Source organism: Cololabis saira, chromosome 18, assembly GCF_033807715.1.
Source record: "Cololabis saira isolate AMF1-May2022 chromosome 18, fColSai1.1, whole genome shotgun sequence".
In the NCBI taxonomy this organism is placed as follows: domain Eukaryota; kingdom Metazoa; phylum Chordata; class Actinopteri; order Beloniformes; family Belonidae; genus Cololabis; species Cololabis saira.
This window is the reverse complement of record NC_084604.1, coordinates 23,550,899-23,570,149: the sequence shown is the minus strand read 5'-3', so window position 1 is coordinate 23,570,149 and position 19,251 is coordinate 23,550,899. Positions and strand designations below refer to the sequence as shown.

The 19,251-nt window shown below is 40.3% G+C and overlaps 2 protein-coding genes across 3 annotated transcripts in view; both read right to left on the bottom strand.

Annotated features, from left to right (window-relative positions):
- rab32a (RAB32a, member RAS oncogene family) overlaps window positions 1-6,574 on the bottom strand; it is a 32,179-nt gene extending 25,605 nt beyond the window's left edge. Inside the window, exon 1 of the mRNA XM_061746353.1 lies at window positions 6,222-6,574. Within this exon, the coding sequence (XP_061602337.1) occupies window positions 6,222-6,435 (214 nt within the window). The 5' untranslated portion in view covers window positions 6,436-6,574. The remainder of the gene's footprint in view (window positions 1-6,221) is intronic.
- A 2,605-nt stretch (window positions 6,575-9,179) lies between these two features.
- The window catches only part of grm1a (glutamate receptor, metabotropic 1a), a 54,120-nt gene continuing 44,048 nt past the window's right edge, over window positions 9,180-19,251 (bottom strand). Inside the window, exons 7-9 of one of the 2 annotated variants that reach the window (XM_061746350.1) lie at window positions 16,380-16,506; window positions 13,602-14,538; window positions 9,180-10,597 (exon numbers count right to left, since the gene is read on the bottom strand). In XM_061746350.1, the coding sequence (XP_061602334.1) occupies window positions 9,787-10,597; window positions 13,602-14,538; window positions 16,380-16,506 (1,875 nt within the window). In that variant the 3' untranslated portion in view covers window positions 9,180-9,786. The remainder of the gene's footprint in view (window positions 10,598-13,601; window positions 14,539-16,379; window positions 16,507-19,251) is intronic. The other variant, XM_061746351.1, reaches the window with a different exon arrangement.

Below are 19,251 nucleotides of genomic sequence, written 5' to 3'. Positions count from 1 at the left end.
ACACAGGTCGCACACATGACGCTGGTGACGTGTCCGTTGCATAATGTGACGTTCTGAAACCTAAATCTCCGTTTTCCTCTGTTTAGACGCAAACGTGAAAACGGAGTTTTTGAAAATCTCCACTTTGGCCGGAGTTTTCAGAAATTATCGTTTTTGGTGACTTTGAGCTCCGTTTTCGTGTAAACGAACGGCCAAAACGCATGAAAACGCCTCCGTTTTTGCTCCGTGTAAACGGGGCCTGAGTAGGTACTAGTGTAAAAGTGCCATTAGTCTCCTGCTGTGACTGAAGCTGAGATGGGTTTGCCGTGCGAGGTCTGGGCTGTGCTTCGGTACGGGGGAGGGGCCCACGTCAGCAACTACTGCTGGCTGAGCAGAGTAAGAACAATACACGCTGTCATGATAGTCTCCAAAAATACCTGAAAAAGTTGCTATATTTGTCACTAGCTGCTATTTTGATTAAGAATCCCAAATTATATGTAAATTGATTTTTTTTCAAGACAGCTATACTTTGGTCTCCTGTCCTGCCATCTCTGTAAAGACAATTGAGTCCAAAGGAAACACGCCAAAGCATTTCAAGATGAGTGGCCATATGTGCCACAAGACATCCTCAGCATTTCCAGGCCAAAGGTCTCAAAGAGCTTTGTCTTTTATCATGACATCAAGAGGAACAGATTTCACATCACTTCTTGCTAGAGTGTAAAGGTTACTGTGCTGGTCACACAAATCTACAAGCCAGTCAACCCAAAAACAGCACTAAATCTGATAAAATGCAATATCTAGTAATGTTACAAATTTCTACAGGTTGTGAGTGATTTTATTTGCGTCTTGGAAGATAATTCTAGCAAACCAGGGAGATTCAATTTTTATTCCTCAAACTGATCCCTTTGAAGCTTGCTTAAACAGCCCACAGTGCACCCGACTGAGGCTAAAACCTGTTGCTTATAAATAATAAATATTATTCCTTGGTTATAACTCAAACTAACAGATTTTAAGAGACAATGTGGAGATTAAACTCGAGAACACTGAGGCAGAAAGGCATAACTGAAGTGCTAGGAATGCTCAACCACTCAAATGTTGTTCAAAAGGTTTCTAATGATCCCAGAAGTACTACCTGCTGACTGGAATAATTGATTTCAAGGGTAATGTTGTCTATGTAAAATATTAATATTTGTTCAAAATGCTTGTTTTCTGTGTATGGATTTGAACAGTATCCACTTGTGAAAACTGAGATTTATTTATTTCAATAGAATTACTGGGTTGATTCAGATTTGTTGGGAGGAAAAACAAAGAGGTATTATATGTATATGGCAGTATAAGAGAGCACATTTTTCATGGGTTGGGAAAAGGTCAAGGAAACCCATTACTATGTCCAAAGGCTACTTAATGTGTGATCACACTAAGCTTGGAGACCGTTTTGAGCCTACAAGATGCAGGCTTCCTTTACTTTATTCTAAACCATGGTTGTAATCATCCTGTCCACAATGACTGAAAATTCTGTGAGAGTAGCAATTCTGGGTGAAAAGGGGTTGGATACCCCTAAGCTTTACGCCAACTTCCTCCATTTCATGCAAGGCTCTGATTACTATCATTCCCCCAGACTGCAATCATGACTGAGGTTGGTAAAAGACTACACAACCATGTTGCTTTCAATAATCCCTCCTACTTTTCTGCATGATCAACTGGCTTAAATGCCAATCATTAATGCCCTTAATGACTTGGCAAGTATACCGCAAGCTTTCACTCTTACACCCACATTTCGTTTCTTATTTTATCCTCAGATTTTCCTTGGGCCAAGCTTTGGTGTAGGTGTGACTAATGAAGTTGTGTATCTGTGTCATTTAACCTCATGTTCTGGTCAGAGTAAAGCCCGCAAAAAAATAAACTTTCTCTGTTTCCCCAATATATCCCAGCGCTTCCTTTCCTTGATGAATGATGTCAGACTATTCAAGGCTGATTATGTGTACACCAGATTTTTCTTTATCCTCACAGATCCTCTGATTGCGAGGTCCTCTTAAGTGCTGCCTGGCTGTGACAGCCAGACGACCCTCCCTGGCACTCAGTGAACGATGCCCCTGCAAACGGAGCTTGCGCTGCCAGGACTTGAGTGAAGGCGGTGCGGTGGGTGGGTTAGGGGAGTAGCCTGCCCTGCCAATCAGTCTAAGAAAGACATGAAAGTTGTTGTCACAACCTCCCCAACACACAAACGTTAGCCCCCTTTCCATCACTGCTTTGAGCAATGGTGTAAATATAAAAACACCAGTCTTCTAACCATCTGTCAGGAATTGTCTAAGCATATGAGGTTGGTTTGATTGAAGAGGAAACAGAATGGAATATATCCGGAGGCAGGGCAGTTTTTTCTTTCAAGAAGATTTAAAAGAACTGAACAAAAGATGTTAATGATTTTAAAATCTGTCTGTAAACAATGAGTCTTTTTGAATTTGCAATACTGTGATTATGATTTTGCAGCTCAACAAGTTAAGTGGAGAAAAAAGAAAATATCGATATCAGGAACATGTCTTGAGACCAAAAACTCCTTGTGGGTATGCATGTTCTGTTCACATTTCTTTAACTCTCAATTCAGACCACAATGGCTACAACCAACAGCTTTGTAATGTTGTGTAACAAACCTTTTTGGCCCAGTCGATGTGAACAACGTGTACTAGAAACGTTCCCTTTCCCCTGGCACATACTGAATCATGTGCACTTAGTTAATTTACATAGTCATACAACACTATTTATACGACACCTTTTACACCACACAATGTATTTATACATATCAATTACAGTATCTTTCATGGTGGAATGATAAAATGTGCTTGAGATAAAAACAAACTGTGAGATACAAGTCTGGAACACTTTTTGCCAGTAAAAGAGTTTACTTCTTTAATAACAGTTCAAAAGGATGCACCGTGTCACTATAGCAGTGGTTTTATGTAAATTGTAAATGTTTAGTAATAAAAGTCAGTTGATGTCGTGACTACCTTTGAGCTTGACAAACTGCGGTAAATGTGATCATAGTTGTCCAGAGTTCACTATTCCAGAAGGTCTGGTCTTTCCCTTTATGCTTTCAAAAAAAAAATTAAGTTGTCATCATGCTCTTTTGAACAACAAAAGACACCTACGCCTGCAAAAATTACCTGCAGATTATGCAATGAAGTTTTCAGGCTCTTGGAGACTTGCAAAAGTCTGTTGAGCAGAATTTTCTAGTGGTCAGTACTGGTGTATTTAATTCTACTTCTTATAGGATGGGTTTTTTTCAAATAATTTCATGAAATGTTTTAAGACTTATCCAAGCTCATACTGTTCAGATCCCAGTTGACAAATATGGCCGTTTTAACAAAATACTTGAAGCCACTGAGAAAAAAAATAACACTACATGTGAAACAAGTTTTGTGTTTCACTTCCTTAATTCCCATTTCCTTTGCAGTCAGTCTTAACTTTTAGTTTCATGTAGTTTTTGGTACTGTTTAAGCTCTTTCAGACTAAATGATTTATTTTAGGCTCGATTTGGTAAATCGCAGAGCTTGTCAATCCATCTGTGGCAAATCAGCAGGCGGTTGGGAGTCAGAACTAGATCCTTGAGTGAAAAAGTCAAACACTTCACAGATTAATTGCCAATCTTTGACTCTGAAAAGGATTTTATATCTTGAAATTTGAACACATCAAGGTATCCAAATGTGAATCATTAAGCTGATTATCTACACTTCTTTTAGCCAACACGAAATATGTTTAGTCACTCATATTTTTTGGAGGGAAACATTTCAGAGATGCATTTCTAACCCTACAATCAGATGTTCACAGTTCCACAGTGAAATCAGACATTTTTAATGACCAACATGGGGCTGTAATACACGACAATGAATAGTACAGTTTTGCCCATCATGACTTTGGGGTTCTGATTTTCTTACCTGAGACGCCACCCCCCGATTTTGCTTCTGCGATTCGCCCATTTTTCCCCTTTGACTTGATTTACTTTTGCTTTTTCACCTAATAGTGAAACTTATTAAATGCATAATACAATTGCTTGTGTTATTTTTAATGCCATTCATGCCACTCTTGGAAATTGAAGCCTTGCATAACAAGCAGTTTCCCAGGTGGTACTTTCCAGCCAAAAATAATGGCATATTGCCAACATATTACTAATGCTAAGTGGGTAACATTGGCTGACAACATGTCACTGCCTCTCCACAAGGTGACTCAAAAAAGTTTTTAATGAAATACTGCATTTGCCATGTTCTGGCTTTTCAAGCACCAAAAGAGAATTGGAATTCCATTTGGGAAAAAGACAAATATAATGACATGGTATTGGTCGTAACGCCTCGTTGATACTAATCCACTTATTTACAATATGGAAAATTATTTCCATTATTGGTATCGTATCTAAACATTATCAGTTGTTGGCTTTAAAGAAAAAAAAAAAACCCAACGATACACTTTGTTTCAAAAGACTGTACATCTTATGTACATCCATATCTGCAGGACATTCCACTACATTATCAAACACAATTTATAAAACTATGTTGGGATTTTTTCTATCTTTTTTTCTTAATAAAAAAAAAGGCCCAAAAAACAATTGACCACGATGAGCATACTAAATAAGTTAATGTAAGCATTTCCCGTGACAGAAGACCACAGCCGCACACTCAAGAGGCCCTTATGTCACATGATCTCATTCCATAAACCCTAAAGATAACCAGCATAAATTTGCCTCATGAGTTACACCAATCTGTCAGAATCTGTGTGACCAAAGAATAACACAAACTGTTACATCAGTTGTAGATACAGGCTAATGGGACATCACCACCGCACCCATGCAGACTGAACAGTAGTTAACTGTCAGTCCGGCTGTCTCTGGTGACTTTCAAAAAATAAATTGAAGAAGTTTGTTACTAGTTTGTCCGTGTCTTGTCCTCACTCACCTGTCCTTTCAAGTGTGTCTCTTTCAGACGGTTTTGTTTGTGTGATGAGAGTACAAAGTCTGATTTTGAGCAAGGCTACTTGCCTCCTTGTGGTAAATTTACATTTACTGTTACATGTGTGAGGAGTTTAGCAACATTGAGGGAAAGTTGCCTCACTAAAATCCTTACACAAACAAGTTACCATGCAAAGTAACAGGAGCTTCTGTGAGATAATACTGTGGTGATGCACAGGGGATAATAGTATGCCATAAAGATAAGGGGAAATAAGGGGCCTATGAGCCAAAAAACCTTGCAGCAACATGATGTGTAGAACTTTGTGAAGCGGCGCTCAGTCAGTAATAAAGACGTGACCCACATTCCTTTGACAATTATGAGGGCTGTGTTCATAAAGTGGAAAACAAAACGAGCAGATGAACTGGTACTTTTTGCTGGAATTTCTTATCTGCAGCCTCCGAGTTCACGGTCGACGAGGAAATTAATACTTTGTTTTAAGTCTCTCTGCATTTCTGGTTGAATTTCGGTGATCTGTGCGACCATGACACACATTGCCATATTTCATCACGCAGCTGTCAACATGCTTTAAAATATCTCTGCACTCTTATCTAACAGTGAAACTTTCTCTCTGTTAAGGCTGATTTATGGTTCTGCGTTACACCAACGCAGAGCCTACGGCGTAAGGTCCGCGTCGCCGCGTACCCTACGCCAGTGGTTCCCAAACTGTGTGCCGCGGCACACTGGTGTGCCTTGAGGCAAGTCCAAGTGTGCCGTGGGATTTTGTGACAACCATAGCCGACTGCAATATAGTATACAACTAGACAAAAATAATTATTTTAATTTACTATATACTACTTTGAATGCACTCATTCCATAATACATAGGCAAACTCTTTATCTAAAAACTATTTTAAAAAAATCCTCCTGAAATGGGTGTGTTTGATGAAGCTTAATTTGATAAAGTTTAAATATTTTTGTGAAGTATTTTGTTAATAAATATTTCATGAGTAGAATAGTTGTCTTTGTCATATCTTATTTGGCATTAGTAAATAATACACTTAACAGATAAACAGATGATATTAGTGATAACACGTGTTATAAGGCTATTTTGCACAATAGGTGTGCCTTGAAATTTTTATTTGTCCTTTGGTGTGCCTTGGGCAGAAAGTTTGGGAACCACTGCCCTACGCCGTAGGTTCTGCGTCGATTTAACGCGGAACCATAATTCACACTGAAAAGCGTGCACTCGGTACCCACCAGCGTCTCGCCTTGTTCGGAGTTAAATAAAAGTCCGTGAACGCCTCCTCACCTGCGATGTCCCACAGCTGTAGCCGCACCAGTGTCTTGCTGTCCCAGTTGATCACTTTTAATGCAAAGTCGACCCCGATGGTGGCCCTGTAGTGCTGCGAGAAAAGCTGGTGGACGTAGCGTTTGATGATGCTGGTTTTGCCGACACCTAATTCCCCGATGACCAGCACTTTAAACAAATACTCCTTACACTCGGACACCGAGCCTCCCGCCATGCTCACGCTCACAGCTTTTCACTAAACTCAAGTAACTTTGCTCAGCTTTGTCGCTAAGAAGTTGTTGCTGTGTGAGGAGCTGAGGGAGGCCAGATTGAACAGAAAGTTGGTGTGTCCCCCCTCCTCTACAACTTTCAGATTCACTCCTTCCCTCCTCCTCCTTCTCCTCCTCCTGCAACACAACACACCACCTGATAAGTCATACGACCCGGAAATGTCGAGGAAACGTTCTTTTCCTGCTGCAATGACTGTTAACTATCGCCTATAGCCCGTGAAGTAACCATTTGAAAAGTTAACATGAATTTTCTGTCAACAGGACTGAGATTTAAATCTATGCTCTGCTGAATTCAGTTAACTGTAGATTAAAATTTGTTGCCCCATGAATAGGGTTGCGGTTGCCAACTCCCTGAAAAATAAATAAGGGACACCTCATCACCTTTCCTGGCGTGGTGAATTTTTTTTTTGCCCCTTTTTTGTGAGTGAAACGATTTTTTTTAACTATTTGACTCAAATCTGAATTGAATTAGATGCATATTTTTGAATGCCATGAACACATGGAAAACAAATTATTATCCAGCAATTCACTTTAATACAAAATAACAAAATGAGCTGAATAAAATAAGTATCTTTCTTAAACAGAAACCTGTCCTGCTTAACTTAAAATCGTATAAATTAATATAAAACAATAGAAAGAAAGCAGAACATCCATTCTGTAATAGTGCACATTTTTAGTGCAATAACAAAAGTGCAAACAGAAAGTCTGTGTAAACATATTTGTGCCTCAAAGGCCATGACTGTACGCTACAGTTGTAGTAAAACAGAAAAAAATAACTTGTGAACTCAACACTCGATGCCATTTTCCATTGGCATTTTATGACTATGTCTTGACTCTCACAGTTAGGTATACGGGACAAAGTGCGTCCCTTTTCAGCTCAATACGGGACGCGTACTTTAGTTTATAAATACGGGACGATTCCGTTTTTCAAGGGACGGTTGGCAACCCTACCCATGAATTTGTGGTAAATATTATTTAAACTCAAGCTCTGTCTCAGCTGAAGATGCTGTTGGGGACCGTATGTTTTTAAAACTAGCACAAGGGGAGAGTTCAAACCCATTTATAAGATCCATATAGATCCATTAATCCTTTACACCCAACCTCCAACATTCTAACTTCCATGTTGAAGCGAACATGGAAATATGGAAAGTTGTAGTTCTTCAACTGGCCACTAGGGGGGCCGGCTCCAAATGAGAGTCCATTTCCATTGACCTCCATGTTAAAATGTCCAATTTTGCAGCAGAAATTAACATAATTGCAAGATGGTTAAAAAATGGGTTTTGCCCTCCATAGCCAGATTTTACATCACAACAAAGAGAGGGGTAAAACTGTGAAAAAAATCGGCCTTTGATTATAAACTCAGAAAGGTTTGCAGAGAAAAACTCAAAAGAAAACACTCAAAAGAAAAACACACATTTTCAAGTATTGTTAGATTGAATTTACCTGAGGCATAATTTTAGTGCTTCAGAGTGAAATACTCAAAAGTTCTTATTAAGGTTGCTAAAAAATTCAAACAACTAATTTGTTTCCTTAAGATATTGAGGCTAATCTTGGGACCTGGAAGCGCCCCTGGTTGGCTATGAAGGTCTCTGTGCATAAACACAGCAAATAATATTACAAAACTGGTTAAACATCTCTCTCTATTAAACACCATCTCGAACAGCAAAACTTTATTACGTTGTTGGATTTTTGCAGTCGAATCTAATCCGTGTTATCAGACTATTGCAGGCAATGATCAGTCTTGTTATTATAAATAATCTTTATTTTACAGCATTGCTCATGTTCAGCTCACCCAAAACAAAGAAGGCCTATTTCAGTCTAGATTTAAGTCTGTTAAACAGGTGGCACCTTGTATAATATACAATTGTTAAAATCATTTAACAACTTACACTATAAGCGACTAAAAACATTTGAAAATACAATACAGTTGCACTACAGTATTTATGGTGCAGTCTCGTACTTTTAAATGATTTGTATTATTCCAGATAAAGAATTAAGAAACTTAACCTTAAGTAAACTACTTAAGTTGATAGCAAGATTTAAGCAAAACTGAAACATGTAAAATCTCATTACAAGAAGCAAATAATCATTGGTTACTTTTACAACCAAATGTTTTTCAGAGGATATGGTTGATTCGAGTAAGCTTAAAAGTTACTGAAAAATCAAACACACGGTGCCTTGACAAGTATCTGAGGGCAGTTTCAAAATGTAAAAACTTTTCTCTTTTCTGTTGACATTCTAAATATAGAAACATTTATTAGTATAACAAACATACCACCTGTGTGAAAAGCAAGAGATGGCTTAACAGTATTACAAACTTTAAGAACTTGTACAACTTGTACCATGTGTTTCCATTACAATGACACAGCAAAACCATAAAACATGAGAAATATCAACACGGTATAGAAAGCAAAAGTAGCAAAACCTGTTCTCAGGGCCATGATTCCGTGTAAACCAGATAAACGACATTGTTGTCATCTGCAGTCACACTATTATCTCTATCAGCTACAATTAAAAAATGAATAAATAAATGAAAGCAGGGATGTAGGTTGGAAACAACTTTGATTGACACGTTATATCCATATCATATGATAACAACTCTTCAGCAGAATCTCTGTTCATTAAAAATATATTCTGAGGTGAGCCCACCTTCCAACACTTAAATGCAATATTCATCAAATATTCAAAGGTACTAAAATCTTCTTAATTTATTTTTAATATTTAAATTGCAAAGAGAACTGAAGAGAAAAAGTGGATGTGCAATTATCAATTAATCAAAAAGCAAATATTTGTCAATGCATTTGTGATCACTTCACCCATGAGCAGACCTGTGATTGTGCATCTGGCAGGTGGAGCAGAGCTGACACAAACTGGCGTGAAATGCACTTACAAGTTTTAAGAAAAAGTTTTGTCTGTGGATGTCAGGACATTTAATTGCACCAGCGCTGTCAAAACCACAGTTATGTCTTTTATAATGATTCCGAGTGAGGCGTCAGTCATCAAAATTTGGCTTAAGAGTCGGCTCGTTTTGGTACTGTTTCCGCTTTTACAGAAAAGCTTTGTGCACTGACAGCCCTTCAGAAACATGAGCACTCACATATAATTCCTTGTGTTTCTCTACTTATAGTTTTGGTTTACCATTTACTAGTAAAAGTAATAAATACAAGCAAGCGAACTGATTGAAAAAAAATCCCCCAACAACATTAAAAGTTAAGGTATATTGTTGTGTTTAGCTGTGTATGTGTATGTAAATGCACGTGATGCTGACAGCTGCTGTGTCAGTGCCGGTTTTGCTGTCACAGTGTTGAGGAGCTGTGTGCGAAGTCTTGAAGCATGTTTGAGGTGTAGACTGAGCTTGCAGGGCTACCGAGTATCAACTCGGTGATGGGGGAGCCACTGATAGACTCCCCCGAGCACACAGAGTCTCTGAAGGGGGAGGGAGGTGACAGGGCCAGGGTATCCTCCAGAGTTGGCTTGTCGTGAGGTAAATCCTCATCGTCCCCGTCCTCCCCCTCCCTCTCCTCCTTGGCATCGTAAATATAGCTGTGTAAGAGGTCCAGTTCTTCATCCTCAGGTCCCTCCTCTTCAAACGCCTCCACTTGCGGAGGACGCCGAAAGGGTGCTAAGATCATGGGCTCATCGGCAGAGAATGGATCCCTGGCAGTGCGGTCATTCAGTGTGGGGACATAGGAGCTGTGTGTGTCCACCACAGCTCCGTGCGAGTGCTCTGTTGTAGGGCCCGTCAGGTTAGAGGGCAGATAAGAAGCCGGCTCATCTAAATCAGATTCCAGTCCTTGCGTCTGCTCTGAGCAAGCTGAAGTCCAGAGGGGGCGCTGTGCATCGCTCTGGTCGTCATCCTCCATCAGGTTGCACAGAGACTTAGTTCCAAGGGGTTCTTGAGGGAGATGCGGGTCTGTGCCAAGGTTGTTGGTGGAGGTCTCACAACTGTGGGGGTCGGGGGTGTTAGTTAGGGGCCTGATGACCGCTGTCTGATTCAAGCCGGCTTCCTGTTTCCTCACATGCACAGACAGTCTGTGCCACACATTCCCCCCCCTCGGAGGGTGTCTTGCACCTGATTCAGACCATGACACAGACTTGCCATTAGAACTATGAACGAGATAGAGACCGAAGTTACTATCACAGGAAACCAGGAGGTGGAGGCAGGAAAACAATATGAACACAGCAGCAACACACAACAGAGCAGCAGCATTTCAACATTTATAAGGCATGTTAAAATACTTTGTAAACACATGACTTGACACTAACAGCTATGCTAAAGGGTTCACTCATAAGCAGGAAACAGGCATTATAATTACCATCTAAACAAACCGTGATTCATAATGTGTTATAGACAGCATTATGATCCTGAAATTACTCTAGACATCCAGCTCATTTTTTTTCATCCATTTCATCTCTTTCAACCTATTAACTCAGAGTTAAAAAATGGGACACATGCATTTGTGAAGTACTTGTGTTGGTGTCTGAACTGGCCTGAAGAGGACACATAGTTTAGTTCAGAATGAGCTTGGACTGGCTCTAATGTGATTAGTTAGGAAGGTGGTGAGGGCAGGGTGTACATGCTGAGAGAAGTCAAACGTAAGGTCAACTCAGGGTAAACCAAAAGCAGCAGGGTGGCAGGTCAACTTCACAGAAGGGCTGCAGTGTCAAAAACACAAGAGTGCCAGGATCACATAAGCATGCCATACCTTTAATTAAATGGATAGTTTAAACCAGTCTGGTTTGTCTTTTCAGTCTGAATGCAGAAGCAACTCAAGAAACGCAAGCAAGCCTCTGACCATCTGGCTGGTCAGTGTTTGAATGCTCTTACTTTTTGTATGTGAGTTGACCGTGCAGCTCTCCAGGAAATGACTTGAATAAACCCCATGCCAAAACATTTGCCAGCCTTGACACTTGTGTCTTAGTGTAGAAGGTTAAAGGTTAGAGTTAGATAGGCTGCATAGCAAGGGTGAGAGACAACACTTAAACATTAGGATCACTCTTGTTCTCTGCCCCACTCCTTACTTTAGTCACCTGTCCATGTGCCACCACTGTGGATCTCAAAAAAGTTATATGCAAGTCTTATAACTAGTTTAGATGTGTGAAATCTATACTTTAATTATCACTGACATATGACCTATAAATCAATGAAAGTTAATGTCCCATCTTGAGTTTTTTTTTCTACAATAACTTCATCCAAAAGTAACAAATAATATTTCATTCTCGGGGGAGGGGGATGTGCCATATTAACTTGTGTCTATTGCATCTAAACCACAGTATCAGTACAATTTTACCATTTCTAGACTGAGATACTGAAGAGTTAAACTGATATTATACTTATATGACTTTAAAGAAGTAAAGAGAAGAAAGCTGAGCTGCCTTCTCAAAGTTCTGAAAAACCTCTCTTACCTTTCCAGTCAGAAATATGTTACATACACATACCATAGACATTGATGTCATTAGATTGTTTTTCATATGTTTTTCATCTGAGGCTCTGAGGCAACGTGGAATAATATTTAAAAAAACGAATTTGGTGCACAAGTTCTTTTTCATACAGTCATGCATTACAAATTTAGTGGTTTAAAAAAGTCAGAAATGTCTTAATATGCTGATTATCACTAGCAGCAGCTTTTTTATGCCAACATATATATTTTTTATAGATTCTGTGGCTCGAGTGGCCTTTATTGATAGTGAAGAGTCATGAAAGGGGTGCAGAGAGAGAGAGAGAGAAACGATGTGCAGTAAAAGTCCCACCGGCTGGGACTCAAACGTGAGGTGGCTGCATGAGGAATGTAGCCTACAGTATCTACAAGGGCTGCCTGCTCAACCAGGTGAGCTATCAAGATTTACAGGTATGTTGATGGTAATCAATAGGCAAATCAGAGCAAGTCACAAAAGAGTAGTGCAAGACGCTCAGTTGAAATCCGAGAAAAAGAAGTGGGATATACTTGTGGTGACATGTCTGAACAACTTCTGTTTCTCAGCCCTTTTGTTCAAACAACTGGACGTAAATGAAAGTTATTCTTCCTTTAAAACAAGAACAAAGGCAAGGGGATGTGATTATTGCCTTTTGTTTATCCATCAGCAAGATTCGGCAAAACCAACTATCGGTAATTTGAATTTCATAAAATACGATGGGCAAAGGAACAGCCATTAATATATTAGCTCTAAAACTGCTCTTAGCAAATAATGCATTTTCGTTGGGGAAATGTTATCATTTCCCTGCCAAGATCTGAAAGAAGACCTGACCCTTTACTGGGAAGAAATTAGTTTGGGTGGTCAGAAGCAATTCAGGGGCCACTAAGCCACAAGTCTCCAGAGTTACTGTCCAAAAATGAGCTGTCTTTGCATCGCCACTGACTGAGAGGTTGCAGTCCGAAAGAAAGTCCCTGCTGCAAATTCAGAGTGCTCACGTTGGACAAAGGTTTGCAGCTGATCATATGGCCTAAGAAACATGGCTTCCAGAGGGAAGTTGCATGAAGGGACAAAACAAAGATTGAGGCCTTTGACCATGAAGACGATGGATACGTTTGAAAGAATGAAAATAGAAGCATACTGTGGGTGAAGTGGGTTGAAGAGTGAAGAACAAGAGCAAGATTTCAAGGAGCCACCTCCCAAAATTCTGACCAAACTTTTATCAAAATAATTGTGTACTGAAATTTAAAAAAAGGTCCACTCCAGGGAACCAAAAACGTTAAAACTCTATGATCGCTACCACAAAAGTTGTGAAATATTGTAAAATAATTTTGACTAAAGGTTGCTGACAGCTGCCAAAGGCATGTCATCATGGTTCACTTGAACAAAACATTACATGTAATTTACTTATTTTTATATTCCTTTGAGCTGATATGTATCATTAAGTGTGATGAGTTAAATATATAAATTAAAATAGATTAAAACTTGTAAACCAAATTCTTTTTGCTATGAAAATCATTGTACCTCAGAAAAAGAAAGGTCAATGTTGCTTTGACATCCATGTCAGTGATTATGGGCATACATATTGACAGATGTGTCATAAATATATTGGTGCTTAATTGTCATATATTTTGGTCTCTGGCTAGGCACACCAAGAAGAAGGCAACAATGTAGAAAATCTATAAAAAAGGTTACTCACTTGGCATTTCCAGATATAGCTTTCTTCCGGCGGAACATGTTGAAGAAGTTGTTGCCTCCGCACGGAGGTGCAGCTTTCCCATCTCCAACATGCATTCGCACCACATCAGAGGTGGTGAAGGCGCTTCGGACATTCCTCTCCGGTTTGGAAATGATAATGTACATCTTGGGTGTGAACATGCAGCCCAGTGCAACTGTTACACTCAGGCTGACCGAGAAGGATGTAGTTATGATCTTGTAGTTGGACCCGAAATAGATCGGCACAAAGGCCAACCAAATGATGCAGGTAGTGTACATCGTAAAGGCGATGTATTTGGCCTCATTGAAATTGGCAGGGACGTTCCGCGTCTTGAAGGCATAGTAGGTACAGCTCATTATAAGCAGCCCATTGTAGCCTAGCGGTGCTACCATGCCGACGTTGCTGGTATTACAAATGAGGAAAACCTCACGTATGCTTGGATATGACTTGACGGGTTCAGGAGGCTCCAGAATGATGAGTGTTATCTCCAGGGTGAGCTGTACACTGATAAGCATAAATGCAATGATCACCTGGGCCAAGGCGCTCATGAAACGGGGTTTCTTGGTACAGATCTTCTTCTTGCTGCCAGCCAGGATTCGGGCAATGCGGTTAGTTTTAGTCACCAGGGCAGAGTAGCACATGGCAGAGGACAGGCCAACCAGAAGTCGCTGCAGATAGCAGGAAGCGACCGTAGGGCGGGCGATTAAGGTGAATGGACAGATGTAACCCATGAAGATGCCTGCCAAGATGATGTAGCAGAGTTCTTTGCTGGAGGACTTAACAACAGGTGTATCACGGTATTGGATGAACACAAAGGTGACAAATGAGGTGATCAGGATGCCCACACAGGAGAAAACAACTGCAACTATGGACTCCACGTCCGCCCAGTCGAGATACTTCAAGGGCAGAGGCTGGCAGCCTGGAAAGAGAGAAGAAGATGCTCTGTTAATTTTCTGGAGGGATTACAGTCAATAAAAAAAATGTTTAAAAGACAAGCACCAATGATTGGAGGGGTGGAAAAATCTGAAAATGATAGGTGTGGATACCTGCCTCAGCCTCTTTAAGTTTGTTTAGCAGTTTTGGAATAACTGAAAATATGGGTTCTCAACCTCAAATGTGAAGTACAGTGGTACAGATGGTACAGTAAGCACTTGTACCATCTTCTACCCCAATCATGTGTACATAATGTGGCTTTGCATTGTATTGGTGAAAATTTCATGATTGTCCAGTGATGTATGACTTAATGTGTGACTTAATATAATTGTATCACTCCCTGTGAATGATCATTTATATAAAATGTTGCTATAGAGACCAAGCTGCTTTTGTTTGGGGGGGGGGGGCATACATATGGATTTACTTTTGTAGCAAGTCCGCAATTGTCATTCAAGGAAGTGCACATTCTTGAGTGGTTTCAAAAATGAAAAACGTAGGCTAGGGAACAAGCCACTAACCCCCCTTCTCACTGACGTATGTCTACTCGACATCCAGAGCCATGGTGGCCTCATCTTGCACATCCTAAAGCTGAAATTCAATGATTTTTCTCCTCCAGACATATTTTTTATGGGTTTGTGTGTTAACGTGTGTGTTAACTTATGATACACTAGTTGCAGACTTGTCATCCGACATGAAAAGGAATTTTGTAGAGCTTAATGGGAGAAAACTGACATCCCTCGACTTCTGCAGCTTAAAACTCCATAAATTACATGCTTCTGCTAATAGCATTAAAATGACTTCACTAGGGAAGCCACTTCTGATCTGCATGCAAACACCTAACACGTCAAATCATCATCATAAAATCTGAAATTTTAAAAGTAGCTCATGTTGTCTCCAGCTGAGAGCCTGCCTCTTTTTCAACTGGGAAACTTTAAAACGTAAAAGGCACAAATGAGAACGTTAAAATATCAACTGGTGCAGAGGAAGGTGTCTGAGGCCCACCACTCACTCAGCTTAGCTCATACAAACATCCACCCCACTTTATGCAAATTGCCACGGGAGACAGAAATGAAATGCACTCGTCTGCATCCTTTCAGCCACAATCCTCAGAATCTTCTTACTGTCGTACAGTATACACGAGGGGGGAGACCTTTTAATATTTCAAAGACATCATTCACTCAGCTGCTGCATATTTTCAAAAACACAGGTTCCTATTTAACTTTAATGAATTTGAAACATATTTAACCAAAAAAGGAATAAATAAGCACTTGTAAGAGCATACGATCCAGAACGCCACTGTATGTTTGCATTGTCAGTTGTTTATTGGTATCCTCCAAATGTAATGAGGGCGAAGGGAGAATTTCCTCCTCAACATACTGCTGAAAACTTGCTCCCAAGCCTCTCGTGGCATTAACAGGATGTTACACCTGGGAACTGAGAGTTCCTCTCAGTTTCATAAATTGGTGTCAAAACAACCACTGGGATACAACATGGCAAAGACCAGAGGGGAGGAAAGGGAGCAGTATCACCCTTGAAGGAATAATGAGGAGGCTGAGGAGGCCATAAGAGAGCAAGGGCATAAGACCTGGCAGATGAGAAGCATCAGCAAAAGATGGTGTCAGCCCCTTGAGGTGTGAATAGCCTTTAGGGTGGAGGTGATTTGTGAGGGTGTAAAGTAGTCTGTTCACCAATAACTGCACTGATGGGATCAGGCAGAAGTGAAGTTAGCACTAATAATGAATGTGGAATGGCTCAGGGAAAATGGATACACACTGCTCACAGAAACAAAGGAAGATCGGTTTGGATTTTCTGGTTTGTCTCTTTTACCTTCCAGGTCTTCATCAGGCCACCATCCCAGCTCACATGCCTTGCAGGTAAATTCATCCTGGACAATCTCGTTGTCCTTGCATGTGGTGCAAATCCAACAGCAGCTCACCTCACCCTTCCTTATCACCTGCATGTTAAGACAGTCAGTAAAGAGGGGTCATCTAAGCAAGCAGCCAAAAAACTGATCAAACCCTGACATAAATAAGTAAAGAGCACTGGGGCGCGGGTGGGGGTATCAAAGACAAGGATGCGTTTGTGTGTGTGTGTGTGTGTGCATGTATTTTATTTTCTTAGAGCCCCAGACAGAGTGTGTAGAAAACAAGGCCAACTGCTTTTACGTTCTACTCCCAGAGAAGCCGTTACCAGATTTGTGATATGCAAAGCGTGGTGATAAGTGGGGCAGGGAACAAAGCAGAGGAGGAGGAGAGGAGGGAGGATGCACCCTCCCTCAGGGCAGCTCAGGGTACAGCAACAGAACGCAATCAGAGGACGCCTCGTCAAGCTGGGCTCAAAACCAGTTTCACCATTTACTGTATCAAACTGGCCATCCCCTCATCCAGGGGATTGGGAATTGTTGAGATGAAAATAAGATGCAAATTTAATATGGATACACATGGATTTTTCTGTCTTTCACCCCCCCACATGTCAGTGCTTTCATTTATTGTGAAATATTCTGTGAAAGGGCAGCAGGACATATTTCTTCAGAGAAGAGATTTTTTTTTTACACACACATCCATACTGAAACACATGATTCATGGATGAGCTACACCCACATCTTTTGCAAGAATCAGGCCCTATTGTATCTGTAGGAATTTTTATTGTCGTTATTTTTAGGGCCCGAGCACTGAAAGTGCGAGGACCCTATTGTATCTGTGATGTTTATTAGGGCCCGAGCACTGAAAGTGCGAGGACCCTATTGTATCTGTGATGTTTATTATTATTATTATTATTATTATTATTATTATTATTCTCGCCGTAAATGAATTGCCTTTTTGGAGGCCTTAAAATGCTCAAAAACTCACCAAATTTTGCACACGCTTCCAGAGTCGCGTAAAATTACGTATTTTATGGGCGACAGGCATGGGTCCACAAGAATGGGCTCTATAGCGCCACCTATTTTATGTTTCTCGACGAGCCCCATAATATGGTTTGACTTACAGCAATGTCCTTTATGTGTCTATTATATCAGACAAAGCCCTACAAAAAAGTCTCTTGGACCCATGCTCTAAGTTACACAGGAAGTCCGTCATTTTGAATAGAAAATGTCATTTTTGATGAATTCTGATCATTTCTAGGCCTCGTACTTTAACGAACTCCTCCTAGAGATTTTATCAGATTGGCTCACAACTTGGTTTGTACAATCTAGACACATGGCCGACGCTAAATTGCGAAGCTTTTAAGTTTTTAGCAGAGGGCTTGACCGTAGTGATTCGGCGAAGTTTGAGGTCATTTTTAAGCCTCGCCATGAAACATCAATTGGCTGTAATTCAGCAATACATGATTTGATGTGGTTGAAAACATATGTGCATGATTGTAGGCTGAGCCTGAAGACATCTGTGGTGGAATATTCAGGATCGGTTGTAGCGCCACCTGTTGGCACCAGGAATTGTCATGTCTTCTAGTTTGCATCTGTGCTCCAAACGAGATCAGTTTAATGATCTCAAAGTTGGTCAGATAATAGGTAAGACATTGACGATGACTGACAGAGAAAACTGTACGTTCTTATCGAAGGGCGTGGCCGTTAGAGGTAGTAAAATTTCTGTGTCTCGCCATGAACATAAAAGTTGTTGTAACTTAAACATAATTGGTCAGAATTAACCCAAAATCAATACATGTAATCAGGCTTCCATTCTGAACAAGTGGATATGACAATCTTGGATGAACTCCATAGCGCCACCTTTTGGTCAGGTATACATTTTTCATCAAATTATGTGCTGTCATTGCTGTTTCATTCATCCAATCACAATGAAATCGACACATATTATTGTCATAAGCGTCCTTATTAACTGTGTTGAGTATCGTGGTCATAACTTGAAGGGAACTGCCATTTTACGTCACTCTGAATTTTTTGGTAAAATAATAATTTAAAATCATAGGCTTGGTCTTAAGACAATAAAATGTCAGATTTAGATACATTTCGACATGACTAAAAAATCATACGCTGGTACATATCGCTTTTGAAGAACTTTGTAACTCTCTTTTTCCAAAAATGTATTCATATACAATTAAATCATATTTTTGTCATGCCATGTCCAATTAACTTCGTAAACTTCGTAAAAATATTGTTTACTGTGATGTGAAAATATATTTTTGGCATTAAGGTGCGTAAAACGCACGATTGGTAATGAATATTTATTTAAATCCATTGGATTTAAAGCAAGCTGGCTCTGTGTGCCGGCCAGCTGCAGCGGAGCGGAGGCCGAGGGGGAGGGAGGAGGGGGGGAGCGGGGGAACGTTGCGTGCGCACCGTATTGACGTTCCTCACACGACATGAATCCTCCAGTGTTTTCACACGAGTCCCAACCTAATCTGTAAGTATTTTTTTATTGTGTGCATAATTGTAGAGTCGTCTTAAGACATCTATGGTGAAATATTCCTGTGGAATAGTTTTCACCGATGTATTTCGGCGGCGCATGTCTGTAATGCAGCTCGATTTTTTCATGTCTTTCATGTCTCTGTCTTCTACCGAGACAGAGACCACTTAAATAAAACCACACTGATTTTGAGTCAAACCCGTCTTTTTACATTCAATTTTTATACAGAAAATAATTACAGTGCATGTATTACACCCTATTTCACAGCAGCTTTGCAATTTTATTATATTATTATCGGCTTTCAGCCGAGATCTGGTCGGGACCGCGCCGCGCCGCGG